Raw genomic sequence first — 17,354 nt, 5'->3', positions numbered from 1 at the left:
CCACCTCTACACCATCCACACAGGCTCCACCTCTACACCATCCACACAGGCTCCACCTCTACACCATCCACACAGGATCCACCTCTACACCATCCACACAGGCTCCACCTCTACACCATCCACACAGGCTCCACCTCTACACCACCTCTACACCATGCACACAGGCTCCACCTCTACACCATCCACACAGGCTCCACCTCTACACCATCCACACAGGCTCCACCTCTACACCATCCACACAGGCTCCACCTCCACACCATCCACACAGGATCCACCTCTACACCATCCACACAGGCTCCACCTCTACACCATCCACACAGGCTCCACCTCTACACCATCCACACAGGCTCCACCTCTACACCATCCACACAGGCTCCACCTCTACACCATCCACACAGGCTCCACCTCTACACCATCCACACAGGCTCCACCTCTACACCAGCCACACAGGCTCCACCTCTACACCATCCACACAGGCTCCACCTCTACACCATCCACACAGGCTCCACCTCTACACCATCCACACAGGCTCCACCTCTACACCATCCACACAGGCTCCACCTCTACACCATCCACACAGGCTCCACCTCTACACCATCCACACAGGCTCCACCTCTACACCATCCACACAGGCTCCACCTCTACACCATCCACACAGGCTCCACCTCTACACCATCCACACAGAATCCACCTCTACACCATCCACACAGGCTCCACCTCTACACCATCCACACAGGCTCCACCTCTACACCATCCACACAAGCTCCACCTCTACACCATCCACACAGGCTCCACCTCTACACCTCCTCCTCCATCTCTACACCATCCACACAGGCTCCACCTCTACACCATCCACACAGGCCCCACCTCTACACCAGCCACACAGGCTCCACCTCTACACCATCCACACAGGCTCCACCTCTACACCATCCACACAGGCTCCACCTCTACACCATCCACACAGGCTCCATCTCTACACCATCCACACAGGCTCCACCTCTACACCACCTCCTCCACCTCTACACCATCCACACAGGCTCCACCTCTACACCATCCACACAGGCTCCACCTCTACACCATCCACACAGGCTCCACCTCTACACCACCTCCTCCACCTCTACACCATGCACACAGGCTCCACCTCTACACCATCCACACAGGCTCCACCTCTACACCATCCACACAGGCTCCACCTCTACACCATCCACACAGGCTCCACCTCTACACCATCCACACAGGCTCCACCTCTACACAGGCTCCACCTCCACACCATCCACACAGGCTTGGTTTGCATAAACAATGGCAAACAGCCTGCCAGTGAACAGCTCCCCCCATTTACACAAACCTGAGCAGAGCCTAGAGTGAGCCGTAAAGCATTTGACACAACAACACAGTGTACTGTACCAACTAAGAGGACAAAGACAACCGCCACAAAGATAGACCCTTCCCACGGGGGCCATTTTGTGTCAAAAAGGCAGGGTACACACAGGTGCAAGCAAAACACTAATGAGAGTTTCCAACTTCCATGATTGGAATTTGGAAACTCATTGCTTGCACCCGTGTTTACCCTGCCTTTTTGACACAAAATGGCCCCCGTGAGAAGGGTCTATTGTGCACAAAATTAGAACTGTGAATGTAATGTGGTCGGTGTGAATTACAATGATGGGGATTCCTTTTCAGTGGGGGGTTATTAGACATTTACCCGTAGGAACACTCGCACATGCAGAAAAACACTTAGAACCATAGTTTAAAAAAACTGTTGGAAAAAGAGAACCCTTAGAAAAACAGCCTTACTCAAGCCCCGCCCCCATCCCCAGGGAGGATGTGCACAATTCTGCAGATGTTCACCAGAAATCATGTTTCATGTGTTTCCTGCTTGTTTCACACATTTAGAGATGTGTTCAGTACAAACAGGGAGCATCATGTATAACTAACGGGCACTCAGCAGAGTGTACACCTCCGACAACCCTTCTACAATATTTTGTGCTGTTCTTCTGAATCCCATTTCGAAGTTGGGCGCCTTTTTGTGATTGGCCACGGCCATTGCCACACCCCCTTTTGGCCAGGAAAAAAGAAACCGGTTAAAACCTAATTTCTGATAAGGGATACACATTTCAATGGCTTGCTTTATTTACTTTGACTTACATAAACTACTTTAAAAATCACACTCACGCGAATAGGCGGGAGACAACTAACAGATAGATAAATGATAACAATATGAATATGAAATAGCTGGAGTAGTAGGGCCATCCTTTGCCTTTAGAAAAGCTTACACTCCCCTGGAAATGCTGTGGTGCAAGTCCTGAACTGCCTCATGTTGCTTTAAAATCATCAGCTAAAAAGTGGTGATTTTCAACTTCATACAGTCTGGTTTGCTGCCTTTCAAATTGTAATTTTGTTACTTCAAAGTTGGGTGTCCCTTTTCATGTCGGGTTGATCATGTGTACAAAAAGCTTGTTGTCACATGCCTCTCTCATCTCTTCCCACTACACCTCAAGCATTTCCTTTTGCCTTATTCACTTACTTCCTCTGTGCAGGTATTTTTAACCAGTCCAGAGATGTGAAAAAGTCATGGCGCCCTCTTGGGAGCAATGAAAGACCAACCACCACAACCTTCCCCCCAAAACAATCAGCGTTACTTGAAGGATGTGTTTTTGAGTTCAGTTATACACAAAGCCAGAACATTGTTGATGAGCTTGATGAAGTTTAAACGTTAACCCAAAATGAATTTTGATCACAAATCTAAATATTTCTTCCAAATCAACTCAAAACTTTGGTGAGTCCTGTACCTTTAACTCCAAGTAAACCACAATCGAGCAAAATGCTAAACAAGGATCATCAAAGGATTGACGCTCCCATATCTGACACAAACACAAAGTATTACTATGAGGATCTGATACTGAGAGATTCTCCAAAGCTATGAAGTCTCCAAGACAAACACAGACACGTCCATCAAACTCAGCTATGGGGTGCTAGATGTTTCCCCCCTGGAACACTCTCTCCACCAAGAAGTTATTTGTAAAAGATTCCAAGCATGTTAATTATTCTCACTAAGCTTTATTGGTTGCCCAGGGTGCTTGTTTTCATCTTAATAACAACAATAATTAATAATAATAATCATAGCAAAGCACGCAACTCACTAGGGATGCACGATATACATACTATCGATCCGAAAGATTGTCGGCTGATATGGGCCATTTTACGTTACTGTTCATTATTCCAAGAATGACATTTTTGCAGATAAATAAGAGCCGATAATAGGAAGCCAGCTTTGCTTTGTGTTGCCTTGCTTAAAACTAGAAATAACCGCCTGGCGGTTGTACGCCGCCGCCAACAAGTCGCATTCTACATCCATGTCTGTCCAGACTCATATAAGCACAAATACTGTGAAGCCCACGGTGCAGCCGCAGTGCTGTGGCCACTCAGCCTTATGGCACTTTAGACAATGTTTGGGGGTACCTCAACAACACGGCTAATCATTTTCAACATGGGAAATGTTCCTACCCGTACATCACCCATATCCCCTAGCCACTCCCCGTACCCGCCCCTCGAACCCCGACTCTCTACGACCTTCCTATCCCTAGCTATGGCCCATTTTCCCTAGCCCTGCCCCCTTACTGACCACACCCCCTCCTAATGCCCACATCCCCCTAGCCACTCCCCCTACCCGCACCTCGAAGCCCGGCTCTCAACGACCTTCCTCTCCCTAGCTATGTGGCCCCTTTAACCTATCCCCGCCTCCCTTCCTTGATGGAACAGACAGACATGGTCACAGTGACCTTGAACTTCAGTCTTTCTCCACCAACATCTAAGGTTCACCCTTGAGTCCAAGTGGATGTTTGAGGCAAATCAGAAGAATCCGCCCACCATCCATCCATCCATACAAATTATCATCTCCACCAGAGGATGAAGGGATCTCCTGCTCCTGTTTGACCTTCAGGTGACATCATTAGCCTACTACAATGTTATTATCATCTTGTTTTCCAGTGACTCCTGACTCTGCTATCTCTCAGTCTATCGCTCAATTTAAAAAGCTCTCAGTCTCCACAGTCTGCGGGCGTTTACGAGCAACTGCATTCATCAACAACAATACTAAATTCCCATATATATTGATTTTCAGACCTAAGTGGGAAAAGTGTTTAATATCTCTTTAAGAAATTATTTTTAAAATACAAAAATGTGACATTATCATCGGTTATGAGAAGCATATATTTATCGGTTACCGTATCAGCTGAAGAAATCCATATCCTGCATATTCCCGACAACTCACAATATCTATTTTCCTAGACATAACACATTGACATTGCAATAAATGGACTGGGACCATCCAGCCAACTGTCTTTTAAGTGTAGTCCTTAATATTGTAAAACTTAAGTAAGCTCCATCACTACTCTCTCCATCCTTCTTCGAGGCTACTGCTGCTGTAGCCAAATATATTGTTATGAGACAGTTCCAAACTATTTATTGTACTGCTCTGCTTTGTTGGGGGGGCTCATAAATCTAGTGCTGTCATCCATAAGGCCGGTGTCAGGAGGAGTGCCTATGCTCAGCTATGGCCCACTGCAGCGTAACCTGGAGTGCTCAGGAAATAATTGGAAAGGATGCCAGGCACAAGAGATGGTAATTAGTTTCCAAGACTGTTCTTGCCTGCCTATAATTATGATGGTGTTCACTGACAAATCAATAACACTTCTGAAATGAACAGACACACGAAACCCTCAGGACTCTGCAGACACTCTGAAGCATAGTGGCATAGCAAAACGCCTCCACACACCAAAGTGATGTAGGAAAATTGCATTTGTTTTTTTCCTTTTTCTCCTCAAGGAGCAGCATGGGGGGGGGGGGGGGGGGGGGGGGAGTAGGGCTGGGTATTGGCAAGGACCTCACGATACGATACGTATCGCGATACATGGGTCACGATACGATTGTATCATGATACATTGCGATACAATATATATTGCGATATATTGCAATACTCTACATAATTGACTGAAAATTAAATTCGCTGTGTACCACCCAGGTAGTGTAATAATATGTACATCACTTTATATTGATAACTTAGTGGACACAAATTGAGTCAAGACTGCTGAGTGTTGAGTGTGTTACTACGTATATCACTGACGCTCACGTCATTACCATAGCAACCCATGCAGATAGGCTGTTTAGGTCTGGACACACAGATCCGACTTGAGAATCAGATTTGTGGCAGTGCGGACACACACTCCCAAATCAGATTTGGGAAACCAATCAAGATAATGATGATTAATGACTTTATCAGCAAATCAGATTTGCCTGTAAATGTGAACATGGCCTTAGTGAACGCACTGAAATAAAGTATTTTTGTGTCACTGAACAGACGGCTGTGCAAAAAATCGATATGGCGATATATCACGATATTTTTTTTGAAATATCGATACAGTATTGCGGGGAAAAATATCGCGATATATTGCCGTATCGATTTTATTGCACAGGGGTGAGTCCTGCTCAGTGAAAAGGTGAAAGTGGGGGTTTCCCAGGGCAGCTATAGGTTAATGGATGGGAGACCAAAATACACCCAGGGAGGAGAAAGTGGAGCAGGCAAGGCTTCCACTGTGACGGAGAGAAGGAAGACAGGTCTCTCTCTCTATCTGCCCTGAGGGTCCAATGGGACATGTGATCTATCCTTAGCCTGGATGGGGAATGCTATGTAGAACTTATGTCTTCCATAAGAAGATCTATAAATATAAGCCTTTCTATCTCTCTCTTTTTTTTTTTACTTCCTACTAGGCATGATTCGATTTTCACAAAGCATTTCGTAAATTTACCGACACCCATTCGGTGCAAACTCTGAAAATGATACGAGAAACTGCAGAGAAACCAATATGCTCATTAGTCATTCAGCATCACAATAGACACAGCTGTCCTGATAACAGCTGTCCAGATAACAGCTGTCCCATCTGCTGCCTGCTACCCCCGAGTCTGTTGAGTAGATGTGGACTGAGCCTCCCATGAAGCTTTATGACAAGCGGGTTAACAGAGGAAAGAAAAGAAACTGTACTAAATCACCAAGGTCGTGACCTCACAGTACAAAGAGCAACACGGAAAAGGTCAAAGGCCAAGATGGAATTTAGATAAGACTTTGCTTCACTAACAAACAGCTATCTAATGGAGCACTCGCACGTAAATCACAAGTCAGTTGTGTCGAGTACTTTAAAGAGACAATGTAAACACTCGTGTCCAACTCCTGGCTATTCCACTGACCTATATTGCTGGAAAATGACACAGACTATTACTTAGTCACTGTAAGCCAGCGCAAAGCAATTATCCAGTCATTTCATTTGTCCAGTAAATAATTCAGATCGAGTCAATTCCCATATAATTAATAAATATTATAAATATTTAATAATATATATATTTAATATATATAAATAATAAAATAAATAAATTGGCAGAGTTCTAAGCTTTGTATTTCTCTTCACTTCCTCCTCTCAGAACATCTGTGGATCTGCTAGGGCAGGCAGAATATTGCACTGGCAAAGTTGTCATTGGGGATTCCTATTTCTTGCATCCAATCTCTGCCTATTTACATCAGGGGAACTAGTTCAGTGTCTAATCACAAGGCGGTCTTCGTCAATGACTTGATTGACCCAGAAATAACCTAGACCAGTGGCTCTCAAATGGGGGTCCGGGGACCCCCAGGGGTCCTTGAGGGGGTTCCAGGGGGTCCGCAGTCAAAAGGGGGTTTATTTATTTCCGCTATAATTCCATTAATAAGTAACACAATGACTATTTTGGTCATGGGTTTTATACACTTTCTGTAATAACACATCTAAAAGCATCGATCTTATTATCATATGGGGGACCGTGGGACAAAATCCTATCAAATGGGGGTCCGTGGTCCAATTTGTGTCAGTTTAGGGGTCCTTCATGTGAAAGAATTTGAGAACCACTGACCTAGACAACACAACTGTAAGTAAGTGTAACTCCACTGCTAGGTTACAATTTTAAATTGTCAAATTTAACCTTTTGTCTCCATCTGGCAAGGGAAACGTTTATGCCGAGTATTCATGAATGAGTACATTTACATTTATATCAAGAAAAAAAGCCTGATATTACCTGAAGATACAGTCACTATGCAATGTAAAATCATCATTGAACACTTCATCTTAATAACGCCAGCTAAGACAGTAGAGGTTGGAAAGAAGTGAGTATTTACCTGCCAGACGCCTACAATGGCATTTGCTATGAGAATAAGTAGGATAACAAAAGGCTCCACGAAGGCTGTGACGGTTTCCTCTCCCTCTTCAAACCAGGCCAGCACCTACAAGCAAGACAGAACAAAGACATGAACAATCATCAAACGCATTGCAAAGAACTATTCATACTTCTTTGTGAGATAGAAGGTGAAGTAAAGTCCTGGGATCAAGTCAAAGAACAACCCTGAGATGTGTTCTTCTGTTGTTTTTTCTAACAGTTAGGCTTGGCTTTAGAGGCTTGTCTCGTCTCGTCTTTAAAATTGTGCCGCTCGATTTACCCGGAACCTGTCATTCTAGCTTCTGAACTGAGGAGGCCGCGGCTGCTGGATTTACCCGGAACCTGTCATTCTAGCTTCTGAACTGAGGAGGCCGCGGCTGCTGGATTTACCCGGAACCTGTCATTCTAGCTTCTGAACTGAGGGGGCAGCGGCTTAACAACCACTGTTACAAATCCACTGCATTGTGCTGGTGGTGGCTCACGTGGTAGCACACCTACCACGGAGGCTCAGTCGTTCGCACGGCGGACGCGGGTTCGAATCCGACCCGCGCTCCTTTGCCGCATGTCATCCCCTCTCTCTCTCCCCGCCTTTCCTGTCTGCCTACTGTCCTGTCCCATCTAATAAGGGCAAACATGCCCCAACAAAGAATCTAACAAAAATAATCCACTGCATTATGTAATAAGATCAGATCAATTTGGTGTAGCCAACCATTTAAGGACATCATGACGCATGCATGCAGCAAATGGGAGGTTGAAATGTCAAAGACTATTATAAGATGCTTATCAACTGACATCAGACAACTAGTTCTGCAAATGTGCAGTTTGCCTCCACTGTATCTCCAAAGGGTCAATGAAATGAAATAAGTTGAATTAACTGTATTATTCCACTGGCAAATGTAGTTAAGTTTCTCGGTCATGCTACACTTGCTAGTGTTAGCGTACAAGGTTCTGAGAACTCTGAATTTGAGATAAAGTGTAAGAATGCAAGCAATTGCAAACATTTTTTTTAAAGTAATTGAATCCTGCACACTGTCTAGTGTCGACTCTACACAGTCTACACTTACATCAGGTCAATATTTGCCTGATGAAGGTTCTGTGACCAAAACATAAATGAACAATGAAGCGTCATGCAAGTGTAAACAGTGCGCAGGATTATTCTTCCTCAGTAGCCGTCTCTTTGGGTTTTGTCCTAAGCATCTGTCACTAAAAGAGTTAGATGTGAAAGAGGTATTTTTTTTCTTTTAAACTCATTTTTGCGAGGAAGTGTCACTGACATTTTGGCACTCAGTGGAATGTATCTCGACCAATCATATTTATTTGTTTCGCACTGCTTGTTGTATAGCTTAAAGGAACACTCCGCCCATTTTCAACCAGCTTTGTATCATTAGAACATCAGTAGTATATCAGAAAACTGTAAACGGTTTTGAAGTCTGTCATTTAATTTGCCAGTTATTGAGTGTTAAAGTGTGGACCAGTGACATCACTGGTCCACACTAACTCAAATGAATAACTCATTAACTCAAATCAACTCTCAAACTGTAAACGGTTTTGAAGTCATTCATCTAGTGTGACAGTTATTGAGAGTTGATTTGAGTTAGAGTTATTAATTTGAGTTAGTGTGGACCAGTGATGTCACTGGTGCACACTTTAACACTCAATAACTGTCAAATTAAATGACAGACTTCAAAACAGTTGACAGTTTTCTGATATACTACTGATGTTCTAATGATACAAAGCTGGTTGAAAATGGGCGGAGTGTTCCTTTAATAATGCCACATAATTCCTGCCCCTCCCCCCCCCCCCCAGGTGATATATCCAGGTTGTTCTTTTGACATGACAATACCTAAAAAACTAGGTGAAACTCAGATGTATGATTTGCTTATCTGGCCATCACCACCCGTTATAGAATCAATGTTGCATAATCCTGGAGGTTTGAGATCAAATGACCTCAAAGGCTTTGTTTCATGGTAAACAATCACTTTTGATCAACAATAAGCAACAGCACAGTTTCCTCTATGACTCCAACAGAAAATGACGAGTTGTAAAATAAATACCTCTCTGTTAATTTGACAAGAGCTCTCAAAATAAGAACAACAGACATGTGACCGCTAAGGAGGAGGAGAGATTGACACTTCTCTTCCTCCTACAGGCAGGCATCAGCATCATTCACTTCCAGTCCTGGTCAGTACTGTGTGTGGCAGATGCTGATATTACATGACAGCTATTTGAGCTTTGAGATGGCCTGAATTTTTTCCTAATTTTATTTAATGAGCATTAAACAATTACAAGAATCTGAGAACAGTTTAATTATTCTCATTCAAATCAAGCCCACTTCAGCCTGTATTACAGTGAGCGGGCCAACTCTCTTGGAAAACAGTGTCAGAGAGACAGAGTGTAGTAGCTGCTTTCTACTCATTTGGACTCTATGCCAGAAGGAGTGCAGTGTGTCAAACCCAAAGCCAAATCCCATCCCCTTCCGACCCGTTTACACCGACCAATCCAATGCCAAATTAAATTGTAAATATACATCCAACAATGTTGTTCACATTGCAGTTCTGGAGCAGACTGAATACAAAGTCTGACATGTACAAATGTTTGCACTTCAAGCTGTGGTCACAAATGTTGTTAGTTTAAGCTGTCATAAATGAGAATGTGTGTTTGTGTGATTGAGAGCACTCAGCACTCTGCCGTTTCGACAACTCCTGATTACAAGTTCTCTAAGCTTGGTAACCATAGCCGGCTGTCATCACTATGCCCCTGCCTGGGTTAGTGGCCATATTCTCAGCCAACGGGCCAACAGCCAAAGCCAGAGGAGTGGAAATAGGGTGGTAGAACTCGACACGTGTGTCATCACCAGTGTGCCACCTTCACTGACGCTGGCCACTCAGTCATGACATGAGTGCAGGCATCAGATCACATATTAATGGACTCTAAGATGTCCTGAGGCGAGCATGTGCATGTAACTGGATATCAATGTAGGGATAAGGAGACTAACGGCTGACTAATAATGACATGTTTACTCAACACTGTGAAATTCAATCATCAGAGAGACGTATATGGCCTTCTCAGATGTCTGTCAGTTTCACTTTTTACTAGACAAACTAGACAAAGAGCGTGCTGCTCATTCCTACAGCAAAACTGTGGGATCAGCAAACATGTACAAGTGACATCATTATCTCTTCCTGGATTAACTGCATGTCCGTGTTATTTTTAGGGATGGGCATTTTAAGCAATTTAAATAGTCGAGTACTCTCCTTCTATTATGAACGAGTGCTCGAGTACTCGCGCGGGGGGCGCGGGCTGTGTGATTACTATGGTAATGACTGAGCAGGGGTTATCTCCTGTGTATGGGGCTGTTCACACATAACGTTTGCATTTTTGCATGGAAAAAGCGCTACCTGGAGCATTTTTTGTCAGGAGAGGGACTGACTGTGATATTAGGTGACGCTAAGCTAACATCTAAAGCCTACCTTTAGACAGTATCTCCGATGGTTGGATTAACGCTTTGGAGCAGACAAGTTGTGAAACAAGCGAAGGCATTTGATTTCCAATACATGTCCATTGTTGCTGAATAGTGATCACCATGATGCGATTGTCTCCCAAAAAGTGATTCTTTCTCCACATTTCTTGTGACTAACGTTATGGGAAACGACAGTGTAGTCAGTAAACTAGTGCAACGTTTTGAATGAGTTTTATCGGGCGTGCACTATGAAGAAGCGTGCTTCTCATTCGGGAGAATATCTCCAGGCACCATTTTCGGGAAGAGCTGGAAAACTTCCGGTTAAAACTTTCAAAATAATATTACTTAAACAAAAGTAAATAGCTTTGATGCACGTTGGAGGAGAAAAGGTATTTCAATGAATGAAGCAGCAAACCTTGTATCAAAATACTCGTTGTGATGTTATATGGCGTGAAACTGTGGCTGTAACGCATTACTCAAAATAAATAAGGTTACAATAAGCTTTTTATTTTGAAAGCAACAAAGCGGATGACGTACTTGTACATTCTGGCTGACATGATGCCCGGACGTGCAGTTTGCTGCTGGTTGCTGCCAGATCCACATGACGATGCGTGCGTAGATCTTTTTATACCATTTTTAAAGGGGTGGGGCGAGTACCCGGACAGCAGAAACGTTACTCGAATACTGACGTTATGAACGAGTGCTCGAGTACCCGCGCCCATCCCTAGTTATTTTCTCCACTACAGACGTCATCATGACTATTGCTCTGTGAACATCGTCTACATGATGAAACAACGCCGACTCAGAGAGGCTGCAATGACTAGAGAGGGAAAAAAAGTAGTGAACTGCACTGAAATGCACTGACATCAAATAAACCCTCAAGACAGAATGATGAGAAAATGTTCCATTTCAGATGTCATCTGGGTTGTGTCATCAGACAGATTCTGGGCGTCTTTCTTCTCCTCTTTGAACAGCATTTGAGATCAGCTGTGATCTGCACTGGATCAATCAGAGAAGGTGCTATATACACGTATATAGCCTGACAGAGCAATACCGAGGGGGGGGGGGGGGGGGAGGGGCCTAATGAACTCATCACTGAGGGTGAAGTGAAGTTTGGTGGTGGAGATGTACACCGAGTCCATGTCCAACTGGCACAAATGAATTAAAAGCAACGCTTTCATTTTTTCACCAATGACCAACTCTGAGTATTCCTCCTCTGAGGAAATGGTCTACAGACAAAAGTAGGCTCTTATATCTGTGATGTCGGTGTGGATTACTCCGTCTACTCTAGCTGTAAAATATACAATCTTCACTTGAACATTTGGACTAGTGAACGCACCACCTTAGATGAGGTGAACAACTGTTCACTAAGCTTTAATAATGACTAGAAATATCCAACCACCTTATTATAGTAGTGAGATAATAATATAATAAAGGAAGTATTGCACTTGATGCACACAAACCATACATAAAAGTCAAACATGGGGGTTAGGCTACCTGGATAAGTTAGATATGATATATTCTCTTTGCTTCACTAAGCCAGCTGTATCTGGTACATCTCTCTTGAATGAACACTGAATAAACCACGTGTGCGGCTAAAAGAAACGAGTTGCATTATACTTACAAAAGAGATGCAGGCAGCTAGTAAAAGGATCCTCACAAGCAAATCTTCAAACTGTTCTACCACCAGTTCCCAAAGAGATTTACCTTAAAAAAAACAAAGAGTTTCATTAAAAACACACGTCCATGATTCATTTAATGGTGACAGTCTATACAGGTAGAGAGGGAGGCATTTATGATTCATCAACTCACCCTCCTCTGCTGGCAATTCTGCAGTTCATCCCAAAGGGCACCACCGACAAAGGAGAGATGGACAGGCTTGTTAGATGTCAAACTTTATACAATAGCATGTTGTTGTGACAGATAAAGCAATATGACAAATCTATATGGGATACGAAACCTTGAACTTGTCGTTTAGCAATGTATTCCGTTTACAGAAGTGATACTGGAAGTATTTCGACATAGTGATCGTGACGTCAAAAGCCTTTCTCTTTTTTTCTACCGGTAAATCAGCATGTTCGCCGTGGCCCATGATGAATCACGCTGTTTTAGCCCAAGACAACCGTGTGCTTTCTTACCGTTAGCTCCATATCTTTCCCGTTGCTTCTTCAACTGGTCTAAACCCAGACCTGTGCTTTCATTCACGTTAAAAAAGCTGTACACTTCTTCCACCGTCTTTGTGTGTGCGTTGTCCATGGTGAAGGAAGGGCCACTTGAGGACACCGCTTCTTTTTCCGTCTTAACTCGCCGAACTTCACTAACCTTCACCCGGCACGGTTCTTCTCTTCCTCTGGCTCCACTCTGGGAAAGAACCGGACACACTTTTCTCGCTGTTACCGGCGGCTAAACACACTGAATGGCACACGGCGGACAGGTGGCGCTGGCAAGAGCGGATGATTTAGCGGCTTGTAAGCTAACAGCTAGCTAGCTACCGGAGCTAACTCAATGCAAGCAGCAAGCTAGCTGTGGGGATAGCATTGGGGGGATAGCCTCTGGCTGCGCTCGAATTCGCCGGTTGCGTTCCGCAAGCTTTCCCACGAAAACCTTCGGCGAATAGTTCACACCACCATGGCAGTCACAGGGGTTTTCTTCTCAAACAGCGAAGTCCTGTGGGGAAATGGTCCGATATATCATTTAAACATGTGGCTGCAGTTCGGCTGGCTCCTTTGCTCTGCTGTCTCTGCCTGTGTCTGTGTTGCGGAATCACCAGTGTCTTCTTCATCAGCACCGCACCAATCGCATTTGTCCGCTGCTGCACCTCTCGCGTGCGTCGAATGCGGGGCTCGCGGTGCTCGGTGTCCGCATGTGGAATCCACTCATTGGTTGGAAAGTCCGGAAATACGGGAAATACTCTCGACGTCACCAGGCTCTTTGGAGGGACCATGGGAGGGACCTCCTCCGGTCCGTCTGTGTCGTCATCATCTATGATAGAATAGAATAGACTAGAATATACTAGAATAGAATAGAATAGAATAGGCTACTATCCTAGTATATTCTATTCAGAATAGAATACCAATAGAATAGAATAGAATATAATTATTTATTTGGCAAAGGTACACTGCTGTAGGCTATGCAGTGTGTGCACATTATACACACATAGGCTATTGTGTCACGAGGTGTTCTTTAGCAGCATGAGAGCTGATGGTAATCGAGAAATTATTTCATGTTATTATTCTGTCATTGCAGTCATTATAAGTTGCTGCTGTTGATAGGCAAACACACACAGTTTGCCCTTCACTGATCTTCTAATCCTTTCACACAATAATGTGCAATACTATGCTGCTACTCTGTAAATATCTGCAATTCATGTGCAATACAAAGCTTATTAGCTACTGCTGATACATCTCATTGCACCTATTACATATTTTGTTAAATTGCAAATGTTTATGGTACCATTGTTAATGCTGTTTATGTATCTGTTAATATCTTTGAATCGTTTTACATCTTATAATTGTTTATAAATTTCTTCTAACTTATTGTGTTCCTATGTAGGCTATGTAACTTGTACACCAACCACACCAATTCAATTTGTATGCGCAAACATACACTGTTGTTTGATGATACAGTTTGTTTCAGAGTTGTTTCTCCAGCACTGATAAGACGTTTTATTATTTAGCCTCGGTGGAAAAAATAAAACAATAGTGGTCCCAGACAGTAGTGCAGACTATTCTCTTCCCTTATCACTGAGCCAGAGTGTCAGATTATGGCAGCACACATGAATCAAAGTCTCTGAAAATAACCTCTGTCTTTCTGATAGACAATGGACAGGCTGCAAAGGACAGAAGCCATCCCAGTATAGCTGCTAGCATAGCTGGTCCACCATTTGTAGAATTTCACTTGTTAATGCTTTGTTTGAGGTGATGTTTGAGCATTATAGCCTATAATACGCCTATAAACTCAAACTTCTGCGCCAATCAATCAAATATCTTCGATTACTTCCTGTGTAGAAGCAGCCTTTTTCTTGTTTACTTTATATGTCATGATGGCCTCCCTCATCAGCGACACTGTGCAGTAGCCTCTCTACACCACATGACTGTAATCATTCAGACTACTTTAAGCACATACATGTTTTCTGAGACAGGGATAAAAGAGCAGAGAATGGCTGATAAGGTCAGCTGTGTTGTATCACTAGCACGTCTCTCTGTCAGTCTAACAGAGCATGGGGGCTTCTTCGCTGACAACGCCAATAACACTGGAAAACAATGGAGGCTAACAGTATCAGCTTTGCATTCAAACTGATGGACATTATAGTGGGCTGGAAGAATTTCTTAGCGGGTGGAAGGGATTTGCCAATAGCAATCTAAAATGGTATCCCCCTCAACTATACAGAAAAGTAACCTAACAGTATTTAAAATACACAACTGTTTGTTGGGATTATTCTCTGTGAAGGTCTCTTCAGACATCCTTGTGAATTAGGGCTATACAAATAAACTTGACTTGACTTCTGTCTTCACTCTCACATGGGCTATATAGTCCCATTCCCCAGGCTTCACCACTTACTGAAGACACAAGCAGGCCCGGTTTTACAGGGGTGCAAAAGCAGCCTTATTTTAATTGTCTGCATGCTCAGTTGAAAAGAGTGGGGGGGGGGAATAAAAAATAAATAAAAATAAATTATGTCATAATAATAAAAAATAATGTAGCCTAGTAGAGTGTTGTATGTTCTGAAATACTTATGTTGCAATATTCTTTGCTAAAACACTTTACAGCATTTAGAGATGATTTGGTCTTAACCAAAGGTACAATGAAATCTCCATGCTGCAGCTGCACACTTACTGTTTAAACTTGAATTATAATTGTTGTTTTTCTCTGTTCTTTGATCTGAATCTATGGCTTTTTGGCACCTACATGTAACCTTTTAAGGTTGAGATAATTGTATTATCATTACATGGTCCAAATATTTCAGTAAAGCACTTGAAACACTTGAAATATTCTTGCTTGGCTGGTATCATTCTACTTGAAATGATGGTCAAATGCATTATTTTTAGTCAAATAACATGTCAAATTTTTCGGGCGGCCCGTGCATGTGCACCCCTTCCTATCTAGGATGCATCCCTAGTCATCTTGTCCTGGAACCGGCCCTGGACACGAGGGACATACAGTAGAGGTGTTCCTGTCAATCATGTGCTATGATGTCTTTCTTCACCAGAGTAAACGTCTAGTCTTGAAGCTGTTTTGGTCCAGAGCTGCCATGCCAGCAAGCGTACAATCAAATGATACTTCTGCAGTCAAATTCAGACTGCTATCATAACTTCGCTGCTATGAAAAACATTTGCATGCAACATGCGCACATCACTTGTGTGATATATGATCGTGGCAACTGGAGCCCTTTTCCCATAGTATGTCTATGTTTGGCATGATGTTCTCGGCGAATAGCTGACCACCTTATAAGGTGCTATGAAAACGTGCAGAAGTGGATTTAAGAGTGTCCCAGGATGAGAAAGTCAAAGGTCTGACCCGGCTTGTTGTAGTGTCCTTGAGCAAGACATAAACACTGAGAGCTGAACCTCTTTGCCACTGTGTGCTCTGACTCTGCTGTGGAAGTGCCTACACGCATGAATGTTTGTGTCTCACAAGGACATACAAAGTCATAAATCCATTGTTACATTGTGGGCAATTTGGTGAGTTTTGGCTCACAGTCTTGAAGCGGGGAATTAGTCCATAAGCCAAGACCCCCAAAAACCACCAACAGGGCTCAACTGGGTGGGCAATTTCTAGTTGTGTTTTTTGACTTGCTATAATTATATACATTTCTAGTTCATAGTTTGGCTGCATGATAGCCATGCGGACTGGCAGCTTAGTGGTAGTTATCATGCGTTGAATATGTGGACCCCTATATTGTCACCATAGACTGTAAAAGATTGTCACATGCAAATTGTCATACAATCATATCAACAACTTTTGAACCTTATATTGTACAGTACAGAACCCACTTTTCTACATAATTCAAGCACGGGGAATTGCTTTGATTGGTTATTTTAATCATCATCATCATCAACTCTTTATTGACAGACACATAAGGTCCAATAAGAAGACACACAAACAAAAACACTACATTTAAAAACATCACACAAAAGCAATCAGAACACTAAAGTAAGGCACTATACCAGTGTTTCCAAATGCACGATTGGTATTTCACATTACTGAAACTGGGTTGAGTCAGCAGCATAATAATCAAATTATGAGATACATTCAAACGACAAATAAACTTAATCGTCAGATTTCTCAGAAGAGCATGAAAAGTGCACACTCCTACTTCACAAAACAATTGACTGGCACTCGACCATCTGGGTTTTCTAAGTAGAACCCTCATACAATCATTATAAGCAACCTGCAGCTTTTTAATGCTTGTCTGCTTATATTTTACCCACAAGGGGGCAGTATACAGAGGAGTGCAGTAAGCTCTGAACAAGTTTATCTTGACATCATTAGAACAAAAGTAGAACTTCTTCCTCAACATGTTAATGATTCAAAACTTCCATATTTATGCTTAAATGGCCTTTCATTGCAATATTCTGCAAAAAATAGGATACAGGTGGATACAGGTGGTGTACAGTATGCGGATGGTATTTAATCTCTGGTCCTGGATTTGTTTTCTTTT

General features: G+C 43.1%; 1 protein-coding gene across 2 annotated transcripts in view; it reads right to left on the bottom strand.

Annotated features, from left to right (window-relative positions):
* The window catches only part of LOC310795426 (sarcoplasmic/endoplasmic reticulum calcium ATPase 2), a 65,904-nt gene extending 52,464 nt beyond the window's left edge, over positions 1 to 13,440 (bottom strand). Inside the window, exons 1-4 of one of the 2 annotated variants that reach the window (XM_083657454.1) lie at positions 12,832 to 13,440; positions 12,506 to 12,523; positions 12,318 to 12,400; positions 7,196 to 7,300 (exon numbers count right to left, since the gene is read on the bottom strand). In XM_083657454.1, the coding sequence (XP_083513580.1) occupies positions 7,196 to 7,300; positions 12,318 to 12,400; positions 12,506 to 12,523; positions 12,832 to 12,949 (324 nt within the window). In that variant the 5' untranslated portion in view covers positions 12,950 to 13,440. Of the gene's footprint in view, positions 1 to 7,195; positions 7,301 to 12,317; positions 12,401 to 12,505; positions 12,524 to 12,813 lie in introns of both variants that reach the window. The other variant, XM_083657455.1, reaches the window with a different exon arrangement.
* Between the last annotated feature and the right edge of the window lie 3,914 nt (positions 13,441 to 17,354).

Source organism: Poromitra crassiceps (assembly GCF_964638095.1).
Source record: "Poromitra crassiceps genome assembly, chromosome: 21".
Lineage (NCBI taxonomy): Eukaryota > Metazoa > Chordata > Actinopteri > Beryciformes > Melamphaidae > Poromitra > Poromitra crassiceps.
Note: the sequence above shows the minus strand (reverse complement) of the source record. Positions and strands in the feature narration are given on the sequence as shown.